The following is a 26019-nucleotide window of genomic DNA, read 5'->3' as shown; positions in this document are numbered from 1 at the left end:
TCCACCATGACAGTGGCGGGCGAGCCGGGCACCTCTCGGACGTACGTCTGGCTCCACTTGTGAAACAAAGCTGAAACTCACTCTTTTCCCAGCACTTACTCACACACACGGACTCACACCGGGCGCCTCTTTTGGCTTTGTGACATGCATGTCGACTCGGCACCGACCGACTGTCTCACGCACAAAAGCAAGGGAGGGTTTGCTGGCTCGGGTCCAGTACGGTTTTTAGAGGACGAGTAAAGATGAAGAGCGAGGGGCACAGAGTCCTTGTTAGGGAGGGTGGGTTTCTATACCTTGGGTCATAAACATTCCGAAGTTCTTAGTCAAGTAAGGTTTGGTATATTGCTTTGTTGAGTCATTTATTTGGACTTGATTTAATTTTACTTTTTTACCAAAAAGGGACGGAAGGTCGAACTGAACTTTTGCAGGTGGCTAGCGACCCAGCATGGCGATAACAGAGAAGTAAGCTAAAGTTGCATGCTAACACACACAAGTGAAAAACATTTGAATAGTAGTATTAAGCTCTTGACGGCAGATCCAGTAGTGTCTTAAAAAAAAATGTTTGTAAAACAGATGTAGTTTTAACTTTGTGCGTAAAATAAGAGACTAAATATCAAAAGGTTTATACTTGAAAAGATTTAAAATATTAAGCTTGTGTCTCAAGTTTAAGAATACAAATTTAAAAAAAAGTAATAACAAAATTTAGTGTAACACAAAGGCTGAAAGACCATATCTATCAAAATAGAATTATTTAAAAAATGGCGAACAAGCAAACAAACAATGTTAAACACAAACACTTTTTCAAGTCGAAACTTGATGTAAAACACTTTTTTTGACAGTTATATTAGTACTCATTTAGAGCAGAAGCATTTTCTAAGTCAGCAAACTTCCTTTTTTGGGTATATGTGGCACCTGAAAAAGATAAGTTATAAAGATCAGAAATATGGTTAGTCATTTAGCCAATATGTGGATTGGTGTCGGTTCTTATATAGAATCGCCTTATTATAAGTTGAGTCTCCGTTTCATGGGAACCAGTAGGGATCAAGAAGGACCGTCCAGTAGGACAACTTAAGATAGACAAACAGCTTCTTGTCTGTTGACAATAAGATGATGAACCTTCATCAGGTGCAAAGGTGAGCAAGGCATCCACGGTAAAGTAACTGATGGGTGCAATGAACTTTAAAGTAAATCCCATTCAGTCAAACGTTTAAAGAACACCTTCAGGGGAACTCCGACTTGCGTAATCCCGACTCAATTAGCTCCGGAGAACAAGTGGGCGCATACGTCACGGACGTAGTAACAAAGGACTCAATCAGGGCTAAGTAGCAGTAATGTGGGTCTTTGTTAGCGGCATCACCTAAAAACAACATCCAGCGTGTTGCGGTCGCCTCCGGGCCCGAATCCTGCGACACCTTGTTTTCCTAGTGCAGGCTGCGGCTTGTCGGCACCTGGAGGCACATCCCAGAGTAGAAGCTCTGTGTGTAGAATGCTAATTGAACACATCACTGAAATGTATTTAGTCAGATAACTTTTATATTATTATCGCCCGGAGAAACCCCCTCAGATAGAAACGCACCTGTTCTTAATGTCAACTCGAATCCCTTCAGTCCTTCCCTGACCTCTCAGAGTTCGACCAGGTGTGAGGCCTAGGTCGGCCCAAAGCTTGACCTCTCGTGATAGCCTGGATCCTGGTATTTAAAGAAGGATAAAGGGTCTTCACAGTTTTGTAGCTGTTAGCGCTACCACCTCATGGCAAGAAGGTTGCAGCTTCATTCGAACTTGATGTGAACGGGGAACAGGTTGTCCACTGACTGTTACCCGTTTCCGTCCAACCACGAATCAGCGACCGGCGGTCCCGCATAGACCGGAACATAATGACCATTTGCCAGATATTGTACAGAGGTCTGGGAGGGGGGTTGTTAACACTTTTGTGAGTTAGTCTTGTTCCATGGCGGCGGCATGACGACACTATTGGCGCTTTTCCAGCCCTACTTGACTCGGTGCGACACTACTCTGTTGTGTTGTGTTTCCACCGGCCCTGCTGCCTAATTGCAGTGGGCCGGGTCGTCAAAACAGCCCAGAGAAACTTAAGGGCAATGGGGTACAGATCACAAACTAAAAGGTCCACGGATCAGAAAAACGAAGCGTACTCTCTCCCACAGTTTTTTTTTTAAATGGCGGGTTTGTTTCCTGTGTTGGGACTTTTCAATGACGTCATTCTCCGACCAATCAGTTGCCTGTTGACGTCACCTTTTTAGAGCTAAATCAGGTACTGAAATTGTACTTTCTCTGACATACCGTGCTGAGGGAAACGCATAAGAAACGGTAGAGTCGAGTTGGGTATAGTAGGGCTGAGATAATCCGGTTATAAAGGGCTGGATATACCACAATTCAAGGTTAAGGTGTTCCACATGTCGGAGTGTGCGGGCCTGGACCCGGTGCACTCGACACAGGTTCACCGGACCAGCTTCAGGAACAAAAAAAAAGCACCCACCCGAGGGAACAGCTGAGTTCCACAGTCCTTTGTCTGAGAAGCAGCCAAGCACACAAACAGAACAATAACACCTTCTCCTCAGCCAGCGTGATGACACTCATTAATGAAGATCAGTTGTGTTGTTCTAATGAGGCTTCCCTGCAGCCATCAGACCATTTATGGCAGGAAATGGTGTTTGTGCTTTTCTTCGTCGACACATAAACTCGCAGTGTTTGTGTAAAACCTGTTTTGCTTTTAATGCATTGAGAAAGAGGCATTAATGACGGGACAGTGCTCTGATGAAGGCTTCAATTACCAGAACTGTAAAACGCTCCAACAACATCTCACGCTGTGTTAGTTCGAGGCAGTGCTGCGACCGGCGTTTGTGTGTTTTTCTGATTCACTCATCTATGAGCACATTAATGGTTACCAGCAGTTCTTTCCCCCCGCATCTAAATCAAAGTTGTTTTTTTGTTTTCTGCAGGCAGCCACCATCTTTTCCCCACATTTCACACGCCCATCCCGATCGACATGAGACACCACGAGGGCCGGTACCATTACGAGCCACATCCGCTCCATGGCCTGCACGGGTGAGTCCGACACTATCAAACACTTCTCCAGCTGAAACATTTTAAAGTGGCATTGAAGGACAAGAACACAATTAAAAACCGAATCCAAAACTTGAAGAACATAGTTCTTAAAGTGACTTAAACGGTCCAGGAAGGAAGGATTTGAACTCTCACTCAAGTTTGTAGCCAACTTAGAGGATCACAGAAAGGTTTTCTATCTGGACATTTCTTTAGGGAGCACATCGTCCAACATGTATGAGTCAAAAGACGGGTTCACATGTAGAGTCAATGTAGATCTATTAAAAACTGTTGCGCAACAGTATGGGATCAGACGATGCGCCACATTTTCTCTTGCCTTTACCTTTACCAGAGGTAAAAAATGGATAAAATAACAGCAGCATATTGTATCAACTGACATAATAGAGCGGTATAGCAACCATGCTAAATTTGAGCACTTGGTGGCGTGCCACAAAATAGCATCCATCAGCCCACAATGAAGGATGTTGAATACCTAGGTGAGGCGAAGTTTTATGGGACTCTATAGCTACTGAGCTAGAATGGAAGGTGACATTTTATGTGGCCTGCAGAATGAAAATTAATTTAAAAAATGAATGTAGATCTATATGCATGTTGATATGGTGACCTATAAACTAGGTAAGTTATATTTGTAGAGCGGTTTCCAGACCAGCGTCACAAACTGCTTAAACAATCACAACAATACCCAATAAAATATATACTTGAAAGGTCAAGACAACACCGAGAACAACACAGGAGTCTCAGAAAATCAAAGAAAAGCCTGCAAGAATAATAAGAATGTTTTGAGATGTTTTTTGAAGGAGATGCCAGTGTTTAAGATAAGACAAGGAACGGAGATGGTGTCATGAGAAAAACTGGAATTCAGGAAAACAAAAGCAGAGATATTTAAGATAAACTGAGCCTCAAAGAGAGAAGAGACTTTATCAAAATCAGACTACTACATTTGTGCGATGACTGAGTTTGACAATCCTAATCTAGAGTAAAGTTTGGATCAAGTTAAACCTCCATGGATCGAACAGTTTAGGAAACTTTCGCTGCTTCTTTTACAAATGTATTTCCAGCGTGCATTAATGCACCATTAACATAAAAATCCCTTTAACACCCTCAACCTCGCGATGCTAATCTAGATTATTTGAAACAAAGAGAAGAGAAAAGATCAATAGCAGTTTTCTTTGGAACTGTGTGGTTACATTTACATGCAGCGAGATCGGGCGATACACGGCGTGGACGGAGCTATTTATCACCGCGGCAGCCGGAGAAAGGGGGGGTTGCGGAAGGGGATAGCGAAAAGGAGGGGGGGGTCAGCGACGCACCAGGTTTGTTTTGATTAATGTGACTTTACTGTGACAGAGCACACCTCCTAATTCATCAGCACCTTGATCCGGCTGGCCCGAGCACGCGCCAAATTTTGCCTAATTACAGTGGCTGTGAAGTGGAGCAGGGTTTTTCGGCGCGGGGGCACCGGGCGTCTGGATTTGTTAGTCTCCATCTGACGGATCGTGGCGACGCCGAACTGTTCATCACTGTTTGCATGTAACGTAATGAGGGCTGCGGGTCCTTCCGTCAGACCTGTCTCGCTCAACATCCAACGGTCGGTCGCTGCCTCATTTTCTTGGAAGCAGCGATTCTCTTGGGATGAACTTTTTCTCGTCCTGCCAGTAAATGAAAAGCAACTCTTTTCTTCAGTGGGGGATGTGTGAAGACTTGGTGTGCTTTAAAATTTTCTCCGAGTTTTCAGAGGAGTTTTCTGCATATGTAATTCTTTATTTTTGTTGCGTGTGACGAAACATGCATTTGTTAAAGAACTAAATTAACAGTTTCTATTCTCCTAGGTTTCAAAATATTTTTAAAACAAAGCTAAGGTTACTATGTAGCTGTTCTTTTTTCCCTGATAAACCATTTGTAGAATTTCATCCATTTTTAATGTAAAAGTCAAACGGTTAAAGATCTGAAGACCAACAAATTCATGAGCTCTTAAACCAACCATTCACGTCACAATATAATTTAGAAAAGGGAATAGTCAGATGTTCCGATCGTCCACAGGATCACAACTGTGCATTTTTTTGACATGCGGCCGACTCTGTGTCTCTGTCAGCAGACGTGGTCACTGGGAGCGAGGATAAGTCTGGTCGATGAAAACGCTCATCATAAATCAGCCGTTTGTTTTTCATTGTATTGGTTTGGCAAACACATGAAAGGACGCGGTGGGTGGCAATTCTCCACACTTCCAACCGAACCGTCATGGCAGACACGTTGTTATCTCGTGGCTCCGGCTCAGCATCTCCAGCTATGATTGAATTTTGATGCTGCTCTTGGTTGTGGCCTGGAATGCAGTGCCGCAGTGGCGAGGGACCCATTAATCAAACAAATGGAATGTTGCAAATAAATGGCTGAAATAGTGAAGTTTTATTTAATGTCTCTAAATAAAAGTCTTAAATCCAGAAGTTTACCTTATCCCGACTCATGGTAACTGGTTGTCCAGCAGATATGTGCCGTTAAGTACAGTATCATATTGTGCCCAAATCCTCAGCTTCCTGATCTGGGGGCCCCAAAAACAACGGAAGCAAGAGCTAGCTCGTCCCCTGTGAGGTACTGTGGTAATTTATCTTGATCTCTCCGGCTGCCCAGAAGTACTGAAGGGAGTGTGTCACGTCATAATTCATCCCACCGTGGGCCAGTAGGGAAAATGCCAGAGAAGCCAATACAACTTGTTGGACTAGAGAGATGGACGAGCGACTGAGAAAGAGGTCTTGAAGTTTTCTACCTGATACGGTTGGCCTCAGCGATGACGCTTCAGTTCCACAAACTATGTCAAAGAAAACGACTCAACTCTCTTAAACCTAAGCTCTAACCGCTACTTTTGAAACTCACTCAGAATCAAACTAGGAGCCACAACAACACAGTCAAAATACTGATTCTGTCTACCGTTGTAAGCTGCTGTACTAACGTTTTGTGGCAAACATTCAGTTGCTACGATGTGTGGTTTATAATCAAAAATAATTTCCAGCAACAGAAAATGGTTTCTGCGCCCCGCCGAATCTAACATCACACTAATCAGACCCACATTCCTGTATGCACTTAGTCACAGGTTACTCATACGCTCGACAAGCTGTGCCATGTCCAAATCACTTTTTCTCACAGCCAGGTCTTAACAATGGGACAACACAGAGTGTAATCACACAGCACAGAACACAAAGACAAATAGCAATTACTGTGTTGAAAGCATGTCATTGACAGACTACTTCTTATTTGCCTCTGTGCACTTTATGAATCCATAATTCTGATGTTACCTCAGACCAAATCCTAAAATCCGGCGCAGGGTTCTATGTAATTGTAGGTGATGAGGAAGAGAGCAAGAGTAAAGGGGACCCTTAGGGGGCCTCTATGAAGGGCTTCTAGAAGGCTTCAAGTAACGTCTTGTCAGAAGAAGGGTGGATCGACAAGACTTCAATAATGGTACCTGCCAGACGGAGCCATCATTTGCAGCAACTCTGACAGGCTACAGCAGTAAATTTCACCTTATTATCGAGCCCTCGTAGAGTCTCGGGTGATTTACGGCAACTTGAGTAATGTGTGCCGACACGCTGGACTGAGATCGGCCACAAAACAAATAACATTTGTTGATGGATGTAGAGTCTCGGTAAAGGGTTGCAAAACTGACAGTTGGGAGTTTGCCACGAAGATAACCAGTATGGGAGGCTGTCCTCCTGATCACCGTCTTACTTACACTGAAAGTGTTATGGCTACACGAGGAAGAGCATATTCCAACTGCTGTGTACATGTATTTAAACCTTTGGCCATTTAAGCAACAATAAACGAGCGAAGGGTTGTAAGTCATTTATTTGATCTGGTTTCTCCCTCATTTTTTTTGGACATTTCATTCCACTACTCCTGTTTCTTTCTTTGAAGTAGTTTTTTCCCTTCAAGATAAATGTCTCGCCGTCTGTGGTTTCAAATATCAATTGAGATTGTCTTTCACTCAATGGCTTGTTCCAGATTATGAGGTAATCTTGATGTATCAGATTCTGAACAATGTTTTATTCAGAAGAATACCAGATTCACTTTTCCCTTCATTGGCTGGCTTCCTGTCTGACACTGTACTTGAGCTTGACAAGGTTTCCACGTTGAAGAAAATAAGTTGGCTTCATCTTTTACCATCAGACTGCTGAACACTTCATGGATGTGTTCAGCTATGGTTAGTGCACCAAAGGACTAGAAGGCCATGAATAGATTGATTTAGATGGTCCAAAGGTGGTATGTTTACCATATCAAAACTGTCCCTCTTCGAAAAAGCTTTAAGGACCCCAGAGTCTGGATGTATTCCAGTTTATAACTCTTTATCACAGCGAGCGATAAGAACAACCTTCACTTCTCTCTGCCCACCAGTTCAAGCTTAGCCAACAGATCCATAAGCCTTGGCCCTCGCTCCGATTCCAGCAAGCGCCCGCAGACTGCTGGCCTTGTCTTCAGGCCAAATTTCTGCCATCAAGCCCACTCTTCCTCTACAAACAGCCATAAAGAGCCCTCTGTTCTGGGCGGGAAGAGAAAAGTGAGAAGAAACAGACGCTACATACACAAAAACACGCTTCCTTCGACTCAGACTAAGCAGCCGCCTCAGTGCTGAGATCGGTCTTCAAATGCTTGCTGTTGTTGTTAGTGTGACTTGAAGATTTGAACGATAATCTATCAATATTTCATTTCCATTTCTTCACGCCTAAAGACGTTTCTGCCTTACAAACTAATGTTGATCTACTAACTGAGGAGGGCGATCTAGAGGCGATAAACATTAGATTAATTTTGCCAATTTACTTAGACCATCTGTTCAAATTATTATGAATCACTCAATATACAAAACAAATCAGCAACACAAATTGAAAGTGAGCAGTCGCCTGTTCAGCGAGTCGTTTCTGCAACACCCTCAAAACTGCCCAGGAAGTCCTGAGGGGCTGTTTAAATCGGTAAACACGCACCATTATAAAGCCTCGCTCCACAGCCAGTGGGCAGGAGTCGATTTGATCTGGCGCTCTGCCCCTCTTGCTCGGCGGAGTATTACAACACTCTGTCTGTCTGTGTTTCTTCAGGCAGAGCTGCCAATTACCTGTCAAAAAATGACAAATTTACAGTATCGCCTGATGTGACCGGCAGTATGTCTGGGAACTTCTCAAGTGATGTTAATACACAGAGAGAAAAAAGGAGGCCAGAGGCGACGACGTCTGTGCTGCAGGAAGATGCCGTTTTTGCCACCCAAACACTCGTCGCTGTAGAGGAGGAATCCCACAGTCTGAACTTGTCTGTAGCTCCGGGGCTTAATAGCAGAGGCGAACAAAAGGGGATTATTATGTATTAGCTGCTGGAGAGACGATCCTCTGACTACAGACACTTAAAATAACAGGAGATATAGGAATCTAATTATCACTGTCGGGGATTAACCATTTCTCACCCTTCTGCTTGTTTCCTCCTCAGACCTCCTGGACTCGCGGGTAGCCCGGTCATCTCAGATATTTCTCTGATACGACTCTCACCCCACGCCTCGGCCGGGACGGGCGAGTCTCCATTCAGCCCACCTCATCCCTACGTCAGCCCTCACATGGAGCACTACCTGCGCTCGGTTCATGGCAGCCCAACGCTCTCCGTGATCTCGGCGGCTCGTGGACTGAGCCCTGCTGAAGGTGAGACCCAACTCGCACACATTATTGCCGAGCACTTTCACACAACTGGAATTTAGCAACAGGTACCATTGATTAGGGGATGAACCTAACATATTTTGCCAAGCTCAACTGGCACTGGGGATTCACCTCAGGGTTTATGTTCATATGTGTAGGTCATCCACAAACCTGAATACTGCTGTTTGGTTGGGCACAAGTGCACGAATGCTCCTTTCCCCGATGCAAAACAAATAGATTCAAGGTCTCATTCATTCCCCGGGCTATTCAATTGTACAATTCTGAGTTCGGGGGCAGGAGTGGAGTAAAAGTAATATTTTTTTATTTATTTTTTATGAAAAATTGCTGTATTTGCTGTGGCTAATTGGAAAAAAACAGTTATTAATTAATCAATAAAGTACTACCTACCTACCTAATATCCCTGAGGCACATCCAAGGTTTCCTAAAAACACTTCATTACCAGACAACTCCAGAAGCGTTTAAGTAGAAGAATGTATTGAAAATCTACTCTCCTTGAGTTGGGCGCAAAAGAGTACCACTAGTTGAGATTCTGCTGTTTTCTTGAAGATAGGGTCCAGAGTTGTAACTGGAGTAAAGCAGCTGCTAAAATACTGTAGTGCTATTGAGACATTAATACCCAGGCCGTTATTTATCCAAACTAAGCTTTGAAGCTAACTGAATGTGTTTAAAAGGCTTACCAGCTTATATACTGTTTGAATAAACTTTCAATTTTACATTCATGATGTTTTTGGCGCCACAATCGTAACTTCCAGCGACATTTTAAAGAAAGATTTGTAGTTTTAACAGATTTATTTCAATTTGTTGGTTTATTTGACAAAACAACTGTTGTCATCTTTATAAGTAGATCAATCAGTTTGGTCTATTGTTAGCGGAGAGTCAAAATGGCGGATGTATCTAGTAATGTGCGGAAAAAACAAGCTTGACTATAACCTTCTTACATTTAAATTAAACTTCTTCGTGGCTGAAGGTTGCACTGCTTGTCCCATCATCAAGATAACTCCTTAGGCAGCCGATGGCGACGATGTGTAATCCATCCTGGGAAACAAAAACATATATCGAAGTGTTACTTACTGGAAACCTGTGGTTTCACCAGGCTATTTACGTACAGTAAGGAACAGCCAAGTGCCCTGCATTCTGTGCCAAAACCTCTCTGCCACTTTATCAGTGACAGCATCTTCTGCGCAGTGCTTCTCTCAAAAGGTTGGGAGGCATTGTTTACAGCGGCCGGTGATTTATCGTCGCTGCCAGCCTGTTGTGTGCGCGGGGCCGGCGAGGACGGGTCTGTCATCGCGTGAACTCAATAGTTCCGAGACTCCTAGGGTTTGTACCGGAGCTCATTTACAAGCTTTCCTCCCAAAAGTACGTGTAGGGAAAGTTCTTCTGAGCTCGACGCATTTACAGATCACCTGCCTGCACGTGAACAAGACACAAACTAGAGGTTGTGTTTTGGATGAAGGGTTCGGTTATCCAGCCAAAGTTATGGAACTTAAAATTAACATTATTGATTAGTGATTGCTTCTAGAATTAGATTTAATAAAAGATTAGTGGAGTTCAAAGATGCTCTAGAGTTTTAAGAGTTTATCTAACTGATGGAAAAAAGAAAAGAAATTACACTGTGTGGAAACTTACCTGCATTAGACCTTGGCACCTACAAGGGTTTGAGTGATTTGTTGTCTGTGATGTCACTTAAAGAAACAGTTTCTTAGTAAAATGCACAATGTAAAACTGCAGGACAGGTTATTTTTTTTTACTAATAATACTTCAAAGAGCGTTAAGTATATTTTTAAATCATAAAATGACTCATTTTGATTGTTCTGTGATAACTATGTGGGACTTTCATAGATACATTAAGAATCAGAAACAGTTTTATAGCAAGTCCTGTAAGAACAAAAAAGTAGTTTTCATGTTTCATGTTGTTGCAAAAAGTAAAGATTCACAATATATTCTTCTTCTTCACTTATTTCTGCTAAATAACAGTATATGGAAAATAGGAATACATTGTCTATTGATACATTTTAGATTTTAAAACATTTTTTGCTCCAATAAACAAGAAATTACTCTGTTACCAAAACCAACAGGGAACACATTTCCTCATTACGCTTTATTTCCATGTGAAGTATGGCAACATTTTTTGCTCTGTTAGCTAGCTATGCTAAATTTTATTACTTTTTGTCCTTCTGTTTGTGGAATTGTTTTCATCCCCCTAACCCTAAGGTTGTTTCCACCTCTTAACACTTTGGGGTCCCCTCCATTATGTCATTTACAACTTAAAGAGTTTTAAATACAGTTTGACACGTTGTGAAATTGTGAAACAGCCACGACACAAAAACCATTGGCATGGTAAACCACTTGAGTGACAGCCGGGTTAAACAGGTGTTGTGTTACTCCTAAAAGGGTTTCGACGGTGAATACGAGAATTAAAATAGTTACAGTGCTACGTGAGAAAGTATTAACAACAGAGCTGAAGCGCTGTTGGCCAAAACTACGTCTTCTGGTTATTTTGGGTGTAATTGTGAGTGTAGTTGCGGCCTCTAATTTCACTGTGCCGGTAAGTGCAAAAACACAAAGTGCAACACTATGGGGGCGGTAACGTGATCTGGCAACCGTGGAGGAACCAAAGCAGTGTGGCTGGATAACTGCTGCGGGAGCACAAACACGCTGCCTGTACTCTGTTACCACAACCATGGTTTAATAGGATCTGATGGATCCAGATTTTTGGTTTTGTGTGTGGTTGGGAGAGAGAGAGAGGGGCGACGGCGGGGGGGGGCGAAGGTTGTGGCTTCACTCTATCCCCTCGCACATTGATCCCAACGCCCACTTCGTATTTCTACCGCCATGCCCTGAAAGCACTGCAGCCTTGTCCAAAGTCTGGCAGGAAGCAGGAAGTGGCGAAACACCAATTTGTCTCTCACTCTTTTAGCCCAGACATGTTTGAATGTGCCATGTGCTTTTGTGTTCCACTGTGGTCTCAAGTACAAATGTAAGGCCACATCCGCCACTCACGCCCTCTCATAAACCCTCAAAAGACCTTCAAGTCATCTTTTTAGTAGGACTGAACTCATGTTGTTTTTTGCCACTTCAGGACAGACGGATGAACTCTCTTCTTTCTTTTTTCAGTTACCCACGAACACTTGAAGGAGCGGGCCCTCTTCGGCCTCCCGCCTCCCCCTCACGGGGCCAACCCCGCCGAGTACTACCACCTGATGGCGAGTGCCAGCCAGCGCAACCCGTACGGAGACCTGCTGATGCAGAGCAGTGCGGCGGCGGCGGCTGCGGCGGCGGCTGCAGCTGCAGCTCACCTGCCAGAATACATCAGTCCTGTGGATGGTAAGAATCACTCACTTCTTATCACAGCAGGAGATCATCAGATAAAGTTCAGTTGGAGATCCGTTGTTTTTGTGGGGGAAACGACTCGATGATGGAGCACTCTCTGGACTACCTAAATATTATTGTTCTACATGCAGACAATTATCAAATACCTTTCTGGCATTTGAAATATTATCAGTAGCCGTAAACTTAAGGAGCTGCGGTTGGCAGAAGCGAAGGGCAGCAACGATGGAGCTCCATTGCTAAGCCAAATAGTGAGGATTCTTCAAACGATTTGTGGATCCAGAATTTAGGAAACCCCGCAATCCTTTATGTCAAACAGTCAGCATTTTATTTTAATGTATTATTATTATTATTATTAAGTTTAAAAAAAAGTACATTTACCTTTCTTGGGTTATTTTGCTCCAAAAATCAAAAACTTTTGTAGATGATGTGCGTATATGATAACTATTTTTTAGAGGTTTTTGTTATGCTTTGAATACTTTTAATGTAAAGGGGACACAAATTGTTTTATTTTACTTATCTTGACTTTTAAAGTATATATTTTATTGAGTGTTGTTTTGATTGTTTAAGCGCTTTGTGACCCTGGTCTGGAAAAGTGCTCTATAAATACAAATGACTTACTTACTTATACGATTGTGTGTTTTAGGTCAAGAAATTGTCAGCTTGTATCACGGTTCAATTCCTGTTTCCTGTTTTCAAAATAAATTACAGTACACTGCGTTACAGTTGCATCACTTGGATAGTTGACGCAAGTCTTTCATCACGTTTCAGTCTTTGTTGTTGACATCAGGCATGTTCATTCTGTTCCTCTAAAGTTATTTTATATGATAGCGTTCACCACATCAAAGCGCCAAGGGTTATTTCAACAAATCATGGGGGTCGCTGCAGTTTCGTAGCTCCACGACCAGACACTCGTAAAAACCGACACGATGGAACGGCTTGTTCTGATTTCGCGTTTGTTTGTTGTGAAATTTGAAAAAAAGTCAAGCAAGCGATATCCATGGAAACCTTTGAGATGTAAAAGTTTAGTCCAGCAAAAGCCTTTGTAGCGACCCGCTGCAACTTTAACTATGCAGCTGTGGTCTACTGGTCATGGAGGCAGATCAACAGATTGCTTTATCTTCTCCCATCTGGATATGTGTGTCAGGCGTGCAACAAATCATAAGCGCATGAGCTCCTGTGCAAAGGTAGAGTCAGCATGAACATTGATGCGTGCATTACAGTTGCCGTAGAAAGTAGTTTAGTTAATTCTAACCTTGAGTAATACTGATGCACTTGTATGAAAGATGGTTGATATATACATGACATCATGGACAAGATGTTTTTTTTTACCAAAAACGAAGAAAAGTGAAAGCCATGCGAGGCATTGGATAGTAAAGTATACATCTATCGGTTTATCCTTTAACTTTAACTTTCGTCTGCTAATCTTAGCCCTAATCTACTCGACTTTTGTTTAGTTTGCATAAGCAGTGTAGGTCGAAGCAGATACTATATTTATGTCCTAGTTCAAAGTGACCCAAGCTGGCACTAAAAAGGTCGACCGACTTCCAGCCAAAGAGTTACGCCACCAAAGAGTCAGCAGCTACCTAAAAAAATGTTCTTGTTTCCTACAAGACAACCATTTAAAAGAACAAAATTTCAAGAAGCAGAACGACATTTCGTTCAGAGAAAGTTTTATGGACAGTGTCCAACTCTTTTTGCTTCTGGTAAGTACACCATGGCCTGCAAATTCTGTGGCGCTATGATATCACAGCCCCGTCCACTAGCAGCGCTGGAATTGTGTCGCAAAAAAACACTACTTTTGTGGGACAAGCAAGCAAGTCACACTATGGCGTGACGCTTCAGTAGTGGCGTTATACATATGAGTTGGGATTGAACGTTCACATTTTAGTTTCATTTAAGGTGTCATACTTACATTTTCCAGCACTAAAGGGCCATTTTACCTTAAGTGGAATTTGGTTCCCTTGTTTTTAGTTCTAACCCTGAGAAACGTTTCAGTACTGATGGTGAATAACCGCCTTTCTCAGCGCCTGATAGTCACCCCTTCATACGAACTCTTTCATCCATGCAGTTCAACCTTCTACCAAGGGAAAATAAAGGTCACTGCACGAGCACAAATGTGAGGTGGGGACAGGATATAGAATGTCTTGGCAATTCATCATTCAATTGACGCAAGTCATTTAGCCAAACAGCGAACCTGCTGACAGGGCAGGACGGCTACGGTGATTGGACCTGTAGAAACTGTGGCCTCTTCTTTTCATTCCTTCACTTCCCTATCCACCGAGAACCACCTCTGTGACCGCCCTGCCCGCACATGTTTGGAGAAGATGTTTGCTCATGTAGCCACACACCCCCCAACGAAACCCCCTCTGCCCACTTGGATGCAGAGTCCACTTGCTGCAGTGTTCTGCCGGAGTGATGTGGTCTGTGTTTGGCCACACGACCGGTTCGGAGGCTCTTCCATTGCGGCCTCCAGACACCGTGCCCATATTGACCCAGGCAGCCAGTTAATGGTCTTTACAGACGGCCTCAGCTCGAATCAAAGGCCTTATGTAAGTCCAGGCACGGGAGGAGGAGTGGTAGCCGAAGTGGCAAACATGTGCTTCACCCATGACCGCTTACTTTGGACGGTAACACAGATAAAACCGTATTAAAAAAACAATTTATGCAGTAATATTCAGCAGACCCACCACAAGAACTATGAGCCCTCAGTGAACCCTGCCGTCCTCGCACTGACGGGGACTGAGCTCTGCTGTCAGGAGGCCTCTAGTGGAAAAGCTGTGGACACAAGCTCCAGTATTGGTTTTTGGCAAGCCCTCTGCTCTTTTTGGTTTTCTTGCATACATTACAGTTAGGCGGGCCAGGTCCAGCTCCCACATAGATTTTCTTCTGTCCGATTAAATTAGAAAAGTTTAGAAAGAGCTGATAGAATCTTCCTGGTTAATGGTAGACCTTTTTATGTCCAAGTTCTCTGGGAAAAAAAAGCTTTCATCGAGAAAATGTGATGTTTCAATCAACACACCATACTTTAAATAACAATTAATCTTGCCAACACTATGGGTAAGTCAAAAACCACAACAGAGAAAGAAAACAAGAAATGTCAAATCATGTGAAAATCAGTTTGACACATGCTGCTGTGTTGCTAAGTTCACTGAGAGGGGTTGAGACTGTTGTTTGTTGAGTTAGAAAGAGAGTTGGTAAATGACTATATTTGAGTTAAAAAGTAGTAAACTCATGTTTTAGTATTGTTTCACGTATTTGAGTCACCACCATCATAACAAAATATGAATAAAGTTTCCGTTCAGGAATGTTTCAAGTTCCAGTACAGCATCTCAATGACCACCTGTACACTGATCTGACAACAAGTGATTTGAAATGAAAGTCCAGTAGTGAACGTATTTTGTTATAAATATGTCAAATAGTTCAAATTCAACAATGTTTATAAGCAAACCAAACATGTATGTGTACCATTGACACAATCATCAAACTGTCATCATCATGATAATTACTTTTCATATATTAGATATAAAGTGTGTAAACGTTTTGAACATCCCATTGATGATAGTGGGTCGGGACCGCTCAGGCAAGCACTTAACCATGTCGGTTTGTGCGCATGCGGCTGGGAGTGTGTGCGTAAACAGAGGGACGGCTTTGGTGTGGAGAAACTGTGGCTTAAAGAGTCGTGAAATTCACCGTGTTTGTATTAGTGAAACTTTGCCGGAAAAATAAACATTTTCTTGCCCTGTGAAGCCTGGAGGGGTTAGCTTTGCTGAATAAGACCCATAATCCAGGGGCCCTCTTGGCAACCACTCAAGTTAGGGAGCGGAGGAAGTCCTCAGAGGAAAACCTGGACTGAGGTTTTAGTCCAGCCTCAATAAGGTCAGGGTCACAAGTCACAGTAGATCCAAGATTATCCACCGAGCAACATCATAGAGGGTGAGTAGAGTCGCTAACCAGTCCTTGTTTCCCGGACTAAAGTTCTTTACCAGAGAATGCATCTTAAAAAGATACTTTGGCACTTCCTCCTTAAATTTGGACAAAGTTAGTTTTGCTATTAAATAACAGCCAAAGTCTCCCTTGTGTGAGGTGGATTCTGTAAGAAACCAAACTTTAAAAATATATTTAGCTGTTTTTGATTAATAAAGCTGGATGAACTTTTAAATAGCTGGAATGTCGACGAGGCAAAATTCCTTGCGTGTCCTGGTAGGTCATCAAAGCCCTCCAATTAAAGTGTTTTTGTTCTCTGTGGAACCACCTCACCATGAGCGAATGTTTAAAATAATCACATATCATCCCCTTTAATACTCTTTTCTCTGCTATATCAGTGTGCCTGTAATTACGGCCCTATATAAATCCCGGTCCCACAATTACCACCAGCCCTTGTTGCCGTCCCACAGAGCAATAGCATACGCACACGGCGCCGCACACCCTATCACCAGCGAGTGTAGCCGCTGCCTGTGCAACATCTGTTTTCTCACTCCCTGCCGGAACCTGCTCACCCTTTCAATTATAACCTCCAGCAATCATTTGTGCAACAGCTCCAGTTGTTTGTGTTCCTCGGAGAAAGGTACACAATCAGACGACGACCTCTTTCGCTCTCTCTGCGGACATTCCCGGGCGAGCGTGCTCTGCAGTAGGTTTTGGTCGCGTTTAAGTTTCCTCGGCGTTAATGCGTGTCTTTGAAGATTGGTCGTGATTTTGGGCAAAGCGCCCAGTGGGGGCGAGGCTGGCGCCAGGTTACCGGGCGGCGAGGTCTGTTTCCTGCTTTATAAAAGAGGAATATTGATATGACTATCGCTCATTAAATCGCTTGCCAAGGTTGTTAGCTTGATGGATTGCGAAAATGGCGCAGTGGAAGCACGTCAGAGCAGAAAGTCATTGGTGCAATTGCCTAACTTCAAGATGTTTCTGAAACCACCTCGCTCTGGATCATGGTCATGTTTGACTCCCGGTTTCTCTAGAAGTTCTTCGGATAAAAATCGGTGTCCGTGATTATTAGGTTGTTTTTTATGAACCACTGATGAGTTATTCTTCATCAATGTCAGGAGTTTTATTCGTCCGAACACAATAGTTTGGACTTTTTTGGAAATGTTATTACCATGTCTTTGTTTTTCCTCGCCTTATTCATGTTGTTACCAAAAACATTACAACACCACAAATACAGACCTGGCATTTGTACTACTTCTTTTGAAGCGGCTTTGTCTTTATGGGGCACTTTTCTGAAAACAGCAGGGAAGAAAATTAGATGGATTAAAGACTAAAAAACTTGACCTGCTTAGAAGTCTGGGAACTGAGGAATGATTTTTAAGGAGCCCACATCTTCAAGACGTGCTCCATTTGCCTATTCACACCTCCATTGTTCATTTAAAGTTGTCCTGACTTCATTGTGGCTCCTACACTTCTCCTTGAACGACCGTCGTCTGCCGTCTGAAGTTCCCCGGGGCCTCTTAACTAGGTGCATATGCCCACGTTTTTACGACTCGCCACCTCCAAACATAACAGTTTTGGAAGTAAGACGCAAGTTTATGGCTACGAGTCTGGTGCTGTGATTATTATGCCTGGATTCATTTGGCTTGAAAGGTTCTGAGGTCTGCCAGGAACGCCCGACAACTGGTGACATATTGACAGCCGTAGAGCCGACAGGCGGCAAATGTGCGAGTGTGTCGGGTCTTGGGTGACTCGTGATGGCGTATTAAGAGTTTCCTGCCTCTCACACCTTCAGCAGTGTACGCTTTAAGACCTCATTATACGAGTGCACAGGCGTAAACTCCACCGACATGATAATGAACACAATGATCTCAAACTAAAGGACAAGGTGAGGAAAATAAACAGCTGCTTGTTTGGAGGAGAGCGAAAACCTGCTCAGCAGGCCGACCTTCGCAAACTGGCCTTGTTCTTTCTAATGGCATTCTGTGATCAATTTGTTTAAATTACCTCCACTTAACTCTGTAGAACACTGAGAGAGATTGCTATCGGGGTAATTACAGCGAATGATTAGGTGGAGATTCATTATGCATAAGGGGATGCAATTGTTAACAAGGGAACCGTTTGTGGGAGAGATGGAGGAGATAGAGTGGAGCTTGCAGAGAATTCACCTCTTTAGGCTTCTGTCAGCGCGGCGTATGCTTGTGTCTGTGCACATGAACCTAATAGTTGAGCGTGTAAATCAGTGGTTCCTGGGACCGGAACCTATGCATGAGGAAATTTTTAATCGGTTATATGAATTATTTCTATCTGAAAGGTGTATTAATTTGAAAAAAATATTGTATTTTATCTCAAGTTACACTAGCCTGTGACTCATGAAACGTTAAGATGCCTTCTTCAGTTAAGTTTACAACAATAAAGAAACTTAAAAACAAGTGAAAATTATTAAAACACAAACTCAATTTGAGACCATCTTGTTGTGGAAAAAACAGTCAAGCTTATTGACCGTTATTGGAATGTATTTTTCATGCGCTTCATTTTTACCGTATTCATCTGAAGGTCTGTCCGTGAATATAATGCCGACATTAAAACGGTAAAGTAAAAAGTTCGGGAACGGCTTTTGGAAATGACCAAATACCAACAATAGCCGTGGAACTAACCCTTAAGTGACCAATGTGGACTGTGTTTATTTGGATTTCATCAGTGTACAATTGTTAAAATGTGGTATAAGGTTGTGTTTTTTCCAATTCTGCCACCTTTTCGTCTCAGTCCCTCAAAGTCAGGGGTCACCAAATGTTATGAAACCATGAGCTACACGAACGGTGAACAGTGAAGGGCTACTAAAAACCAGATTATTCTTTTGAAATTAGCAAACAATTGATGATTTGTTTTTGCTAGGTAATGTATTTACATTGGTTATTTACAAGAATTTTCAATGATTTAATCGGATACAAAACACATTCAAGTGGCTTGATTCAAAACAATATAGGCTCAGGCCTGCACGCTAATCTCAGGACACCTTTTGTTTCCAGTATCGCGTTTTTCGAGTCCACGGATGACACCTCGCCTGAGCAGGAAGAGGGCGCTATCCATCTCCCCGCTGTCAGACGCCAGCATAGACCTGCAGACGATGATCCGCACGTCGCCCAACTCCCTGGTGGCGTACATCAACAACTCTCGCTCCAGCTCGGCTGCCAGCAGCTCCTACGGACACCTGTCAGTCGGAGGGATCAGGTACAGTACCAGCCGAAGAAAAAGGTCTAAAGAAATATATAAAAGTAATTCCATTGATGGTCTCTCTTCTCTCTTAGTCCGTCGTTCAGTTTCCCTCATCCCATCAATCCAGTGGCGTACCAGCAGCTCTTGAATCAGCAGCGAGGATTAAACGCTTTTGGCCACACGCCGCCTCTCATCCAGCCCTCGCCGTCCACCTTCTCCGCGAGACAGCATCATCCGCTGACCACGGCCTCGCCCATGACCACCTCTCTCAACAACTCCAACTCCGAGACCAGCCAGGTGAGCCTGACACACTGATGGCGTTGATGGTTACGAGAAAATAAGGTTGTCAAGAGTTTGGAGAGACAAAGTTTTGCGATGAAGAAGAGGAAGACAACGATGAGGTTCTTGATGAATGAGGACATAAAAGTGTAACACAGATAGCGACTTCTGGACATTGTCTTGTGGCAAATATCAAGAACAGTGGTTGACTCAATATTAATTTCGAACAATCACCAGTAACATGTTATAAATGTAATATGTAGTTTGTTTCTGGACAAATTCCACTTGTGCGAACACACCAAAATGTGTGTTAGGCTCTCAGCTCCTACTGTTCTTCATGTTTCCACCCCCACATTAATGCCTGAACTGTTTAGTCTCAGCAGTCAGCACTGTTGAGTGATGGTGTCTGCACCATAGATAGAGTCTTTAAAGACCCCCTAAGACAAAAATGTATGAGATGCCTTCAAGTGCTTCAATTGTTTCGTCTGTGCAAAAGAATGCTGGTGGGGATCCGGCGGTGAGCAGCACGGTCAATCCACTGACCACGAAGAGGACCAAAGTCAAGACCGAAGCAGAGGGTCCTCTGCCAATCTCCCCATCCTGCCAGGTAACACTTTCTAGTCCGGCCAGGGTTCAAAACGCTCTCGTCGGCGGGGCAGGTTTAACCGCCTTCTCTTTGTCTCTCCAGGACCACGGCGGAGGGATGCTGGACCTGAGCGACGACCTGGATAAAGATGAGTGCAAGCAGGAGCCCGAGGCCATCTACGAGACCAACTGTCACTGGGAGGGTTGCACCAAGGAGTACGACACGCAGGACCAACTGGTTCATGTGAGTGTGGAGATCACTGCAGCTCTACCAGTCCTCAGTCCTGTATTGGTTTTCTAAAGTCTCAGACTAGAGGTGGTTTTCTCGTAAGACTTGCAGAGGAGAGAGTCCTAAAACTCTCTGCTTCTCATTAGAGTCTGGTGTGTCCAGTAACTGATCCCTTCCTGTGGACTTGACACACGTTAATGAGCCAGTCGCCACTCGCCAAACTGAAGCCAATACCCCTGCAGCTGTGCCTCCCAAACCCGCCCTTCAACCCCCGCGACCCCTGACCCGTAACCTCGTGGTCCTTTGCAACACCACCCCTAACCTCATGGGCCCAGAGGGCCGGGGCCATAAATCCATCGTCATGCCAGCAGCTCTGGAAGCGCCGCAGCCTTGTGCTAACCCTGACTCAGACCGCTGCTCTCTGGCTGTCGGTCATTTCCCCACAGATGAGGGAACGAGAACTGCTTCTAAAGTGGGTGTGAGAGGCTCCGCTCGGTTTCCCCCGAACAACCGACATCCCCAAAGTAACACGTCCGATCACTGTGCAGCTTTAGCGAGTCCGCATCAAGGATCCAGTGAAGTTTAATAAACAATAATTACTGCAATGTTTACCAACCAGATGAATAACACTTCACTGACTCGCTGAAAAACAGTCACATTTGGGTAGTTCTGTTTCTAAAAGAAGTGACAGTTTTGTAACCAGTCGTTTGGTCCTCAACTCCCCGAAGTAGCTTTCACTTGTGGATTCCTCCAGTGACCACAATTATTGATTTAAATCGGTGAGGCGGCTGAAAATAGAGCCCACACTGGGCCACACACTCGTTTCCACTTCTCCAACAGAAATAGACGTCAGCAGAAAGCTCTGGCTTTTTTTTTTGTGTGTGTTGCCACAATAGGGTTTGGATGTCTGGAGGAAAAAAAAAAAGCTCTGCGAGTGGATTTTAAGAATATATAGATGTCAAAACAGATTTACTACTTATTTAAACTATTTTACACCCAAAAACAAATAAGTAGTTAACAAATTCATTACAAAACATAGTCACAAATATTTAAATTATGAAACAAATTGAGAAACATTTTTTTACAAACTCTTTGAACAAACTATGAAACTAATTTCAACACATTAACCAAATTTAAAAGAAAATTCCTGAAATAAAAAGTATAAACATTGATGAACCAAATTGACAAACTGTTCAAACAGTGAGACAAAATTAGGATAACCTGGACCAAATCTAGAACCTCTTGAAACAAATTGAATGTGTACAGTCGTTCCAGGCGATTGTAGTTTTGTTTCTATGTTTTTTAATGTATTGCAATTACTTTAAGCGATTACACTCTCAAAGTTATTAGTGACGAAGATAAAGTGTCTTTTGTTTTCGTACAATTTTTTTCTTTGCAAATATTTTCAATTTACATACAATAGTAATGATTTTCTTATTAAAACACATAAGTATTTTATTATAGGTTAGTTTTTCGTTCCCTGTTGTGTTTTTTAAGCATTATTTCAAAAATGACTAAAATATGGACAAAAGCTACAAAAAAAGAAACCAGGAGAATTCACTTGATTTAGCCGTTTCAAGATATAATCATTTTCAAACCGTTACTCATGGTGGCATCAAGTGAAGACATCTTTGTCCTGAAATTATATATATTTTTTATTTATGTTTTGATTTCCCTCTGCAGCACATCAACAACGACCACATCCACGGAGAGAAGAAGGAGTTTGTCTGCCGCTGGGACGAGTGCTCCAGGGAGCAGAAGCCCTTCAAGGCCCAGTACATGCTGGTGGTCCACATGAGGCGCCACACGGGGGAGAAACCTCATAAATGCACGGTGAGAACGACGCACAAGGATGATCATCAAACTGAATCACCAAGGACCCCAGATTCAACCCTTGACTCACGAGTGTGTTCACTCCTCTGCGCTTAGTCACAAGATTTGAGTCCATTTTTGACGATAAAAGATAAAACTTTACAAAGAGATTCTACTTGATTATGATTAAATTAGGTAATTTCTTATTAGCGTTTCCGTGCCACAAACAGTGAGGAATAAAAATCTAGAAACAAGTTCTCATTATGCTAAATTTGAAAAGTGTTTCATCAGTTGTTTTTTTTATTAAAATGGGTTTAAATGAATTTTAAAAAACAAGATTTAGACTAGAGTCTAGACTGAAGTGCTGATGCAAACAACATAGAAAAACAGAAAAGAATCAAAAGGGTTTAATCACAATAGTTCTTATAAATAAAACATAGTTAAAGTGTCTATATCACAGTCCAAAGAACTCAAAGCGCACCACAAGTTGGTCATAGAACAAAACGCAAGGAGACTGAAAAAACAAAGAGAGCGGTGATTAGAAAAAATAAACACGCTGGATAAAAATGACAAAAAGAAGGCTCAGGCACCAGGAAGACAAAAATACCAAGAAGAACAAAAAAAAATGTAATCAAAAGAGAGAGAAAAGAGAACGTACATACCAGGGAGTGACGTTCATAATCTGACGCCTGTTGCTACAGGAGAGGTGGTGATTAGCTGATGAGCTGCAGCTGCTGTCAGAGCAACAGGCGTCGTAAAGCTCAGGAAATAAAGGATTTGGATAAAAGTTTCAAAATAAAATCATGAGACAAGACATGACGCACATGATTACCGACGGAAATAGTAAATAAATTGGTTAATATAAGTCACATTAGTAAGTCATACGCACAGAAATGAACAAAATAAAAATGAACAAATATGTTAACTTCCCTGTTTAAGAGCAGATTCATGATGTATTTTAGTAAAAGAGGTTGCAGCACTGACCACCACGCCAACATGCTGCTTTACTATATTTAATCTTGTTGACCGTTGATTCTCATGTCAAAGAAGCAGCTGCTCTGCTCTGAGTCTCAGATGGATGACAACAATATTTGAGATGCTCCTTCATCTCCGAAATCATCATCCAAAACTCTCTTTGCTCCGACAAATGAGATCAGGAATCGTAGAGTCAGGAGATGTTAGGCTCTTCAAAGCCGGATCTGCGGAGACATTAATGACAAGATCAACAAGCGGGCGATGTGCAGACGAGCAGGGGGTCTTATTAACACACAGCTTCGCGTTTCCCACCAAGCTGCCGTCTGAAACTTTGAAGAGATCTCTGCATCTGTAATTCCTCTTTTGATGAGCCGACTTTGCTGTTTTGACTTGCTGTGGATGAAAAGTGAGCTGAGCCAGAAGATGTTGTAGATAGCCCTTAGATATATGGCGTTCTTCATGGAGGGGTGAGAAGTTGAATCGTCTGTTAAAAGTTTGTTTGTCTTCACAGTTTGAAGGCTGTGCCAAAGCGTACTCGCGGCTGGAGAACCTCAAGACTCACCTCAGGTCGCACACGGGCGAGAAGCCGTACGTGTGCGAGCACGAAGGCTGCAACAAGGCCTTCTCCAACGCCTCCGACCGGGCCAAGCACCAGAACCGCACGCACTCCAACGAGGTTGGTTTTTTTTTCGTGTCGCACCTGCCTGACACCTGTCGAGAAGCCGAACTCACGTCTCTCTGTTGTGTCTCCGGCAGAAACCGTACGTCTGTAAGATCCCGGGCTGCACGAAGCGCTACACGGATCCCAGCTCGCTCAGGAAGCACGTGAAGACCGTCCACGGACCCGAGGCTCACGTGACCAAGAAACAACGCAACGACGGTCAACCGCGGACGCAGCCGCCGAAAGGCAACGGAGAGAACGACGGCTATTCCAAGCACGGCGGAGGCAACGTGGACAGCAGGATGGAGGCCAACAGCACCTCTAGAGGAGTGGAGGACTGCTTACAAGTCAAGTCCATCAAGACTGAGAACTCTGTCGTAAGTTTTCCAAACGTCTGCTGTCGTTGCTCCGTAAAACACAACTTTGTCTTTACAAATGAATACAATGTTGCATGTCACATTGTCTTTTGAAATGTTCCATGTTTGTGTGTCCACTACACAGTCTTCACTCTTCACACAACACAGATACAGGCACCGATTAACCAAGAAAATAAGTAAAACAACAAATTAAAATGTGGAGAAAAAAGTAAACAAATGCAAGAAAACAACATTTGGAGGAATCCTATGTTTGCAGCTCATTTATCAAGAGGAAGAGACAAGCTTGAAATATCATTCATGAATCAATAAAGATTTTAATAATGGAAATAGCTCACTAAGTTCACTAATCAGGAATTAAAAAAAATCTTTTTTTGTTTTTTAACTTTGCCATTTTATTTTTAACTTTAGTCACGACATTTTGATTTTCTTTTTTTACAGTTTAGGTACGTTCAAAGGATTGAAAATAATTCTAAACCATTTTGTATTAATATATATATATATATACTGAAAAGTTTATTGATTATTTTAATAATCATGGGTTGCTGACCTAAAATAGTTTCCTATCACCTTCTTTGCCAAAACACAAGACTAACACAGCTTTAGATTGGGCTTCATATTTCCTGTTTCTGCTGCATCAAACTCTCACGTTGAATAACTGCATGCCCGAGATGTTTCAACCCTCCTTCCTCACTGACTCATCCTTCCTGACTCACTTCCTCTCTTCCCTTCAACCCTCCTCACGGACAGACGTCTCTGAGGTAAGCGCTTCTCTCCAGTTGTGGTCAGCAGCTTTGATGAAGTTCTTCCTCTTCTGCATGCCGACTGTTGTGTGGCTAAGTGGGGCACTAGTGTGTGTGCCAGCGTGAAGACAAACACATCAAATGGATTCTTCTGTCCACCAGATCACTCCAGTAGATGATAGAAGTGAATGAACATGAATATTCAAGGCCGCTTCGACAAATAGAGCCAGAATCCAGCTGTGATCAAGACTTAAGTTCGTTTTTGGAGGAGTTTGACTTGCTGCTGGATTGTTACGACCAGAACTCATCTATTATCCATCCTGTTGTAAATAAATCAAACTCATAAATACTCGATGACCTCAAGGAAGTGTTGGCCCACATCAAGTTCAACCAAACGCAATCAGAATTTTACCACTCTGCTGATTATTGGGTATTTATGACTGAAGTCGGATCATTATTAGTCCCTGGAGGAAAAATACAACATGGAGTTAAATTTAATTCAAGTTGACAAATTGATATATGAGGAAACTACTGTGGCCTTGAAGTCCATTAACAGATCACTATACACATTTACAATTTACATAACACTTAATGAAATACTGAACATGGTTAAGATGTGGTGAACACAGTTACAGACACACTGAACATTAGTTGCCTTGGAAACAAGAAAGGAATTCCAAAAAAACTGAAAGAAATTCCCGAAACACAGTTTCCATCTCAGTAAACACAATTCCGACAACTCTCGACACACTGAACACAATTCCCAACACTTTAACCACAATTGCTGACATACTGTTTCTGACAAACTAAACACAACTATAGACACACAGATCATAGTTGACAACACACACAAAAACTATCGCAAAACACTGAATACATTTCCCGAAACACAATTCCCGATGCACTTAACTTTGTTCCCAAATCCCTAAAACAAATTTTGAAGCAGCAGCCATGATGCCAAATAACACAAAATAAATCCAATAAAAACCCAGATGCAGAACAGAAAGCCGCAACAAAAGTTCATGTTTAAATGCAAAGTCACATCATGGTTCTATGCCCGGTAACATTAATCACTCCAAAAAATGAGCAAAAATCTTTATCTAGAACCAATATGGTGTCTTGTTTT

The 26019-nt window shown here is 42.7% G+C and overlaps 1 protein-coding gene across 2 annotated transcripts in view; it reads left to right on the top strand.

Annotated features, from left to right (window-relative positions):
* Positions 1-26019, top strand: part of gli2a (GLI family zinc finger 2a) — a 65845-nt gene that overhangs the window by 35211 nt on the left and 4615 nt on the right. The window contains exons 3-12 of one of the 2 annotated variants that reach the window (XM_087803874.1): positions 2958-3063; positions 8542-8747; positions 11880-12089; positions 19049-19250; positions 19328-19532; positions 20011-20121; positions 20203-20343; positions 22012-22161; positions 23627-23791; positions 23872-24153. In XM_087803874.1, the coding sequence (XP_087660000.1) occupies positions 2958-3063; positions 8542-8747; positions 11880-12089; positions 19049-19250; positions 19328-19532; positions 20011-20121; positions 20203-20343; positions 22012-22161; positions 23627-23791; positions 23872-24153 (1778 nt within the window). Of the gene's footprint in view, positions 1-2957; positions 3064-8541; positions 8748-11879; positions 12090-19030; positions 19251-19327; positions 19533-20010; positions 20122-20202; positions 20344-22011; positions 22162-23626; positions 23792-23871; positions 24154-26019 lie in introns of both variants that reach the window. The other variant, XM_087803873.1, reaches the window with a different exon arrangement.

The sequence above is a fragment of the Callionymus lyra genome, chromosome 12 (assembly GCF_982586985.1).
Source record: "Callionymus lyra chromosome 12, fCalLyr1.hap1.1, whole genome shotgun sequence".
Taxonomy (NCBI): domain Eukaryota; kingdom Metazoa; phylum Chordata; class Actinopteri; order Syngnathiformes; family Callionymidae; genus Callionymus; species Callionymus lyra.
Note: the sequence above shows the minus strand (reverse complement) of the source record. Positions and strands in the feature narration are given on the sequence as shown.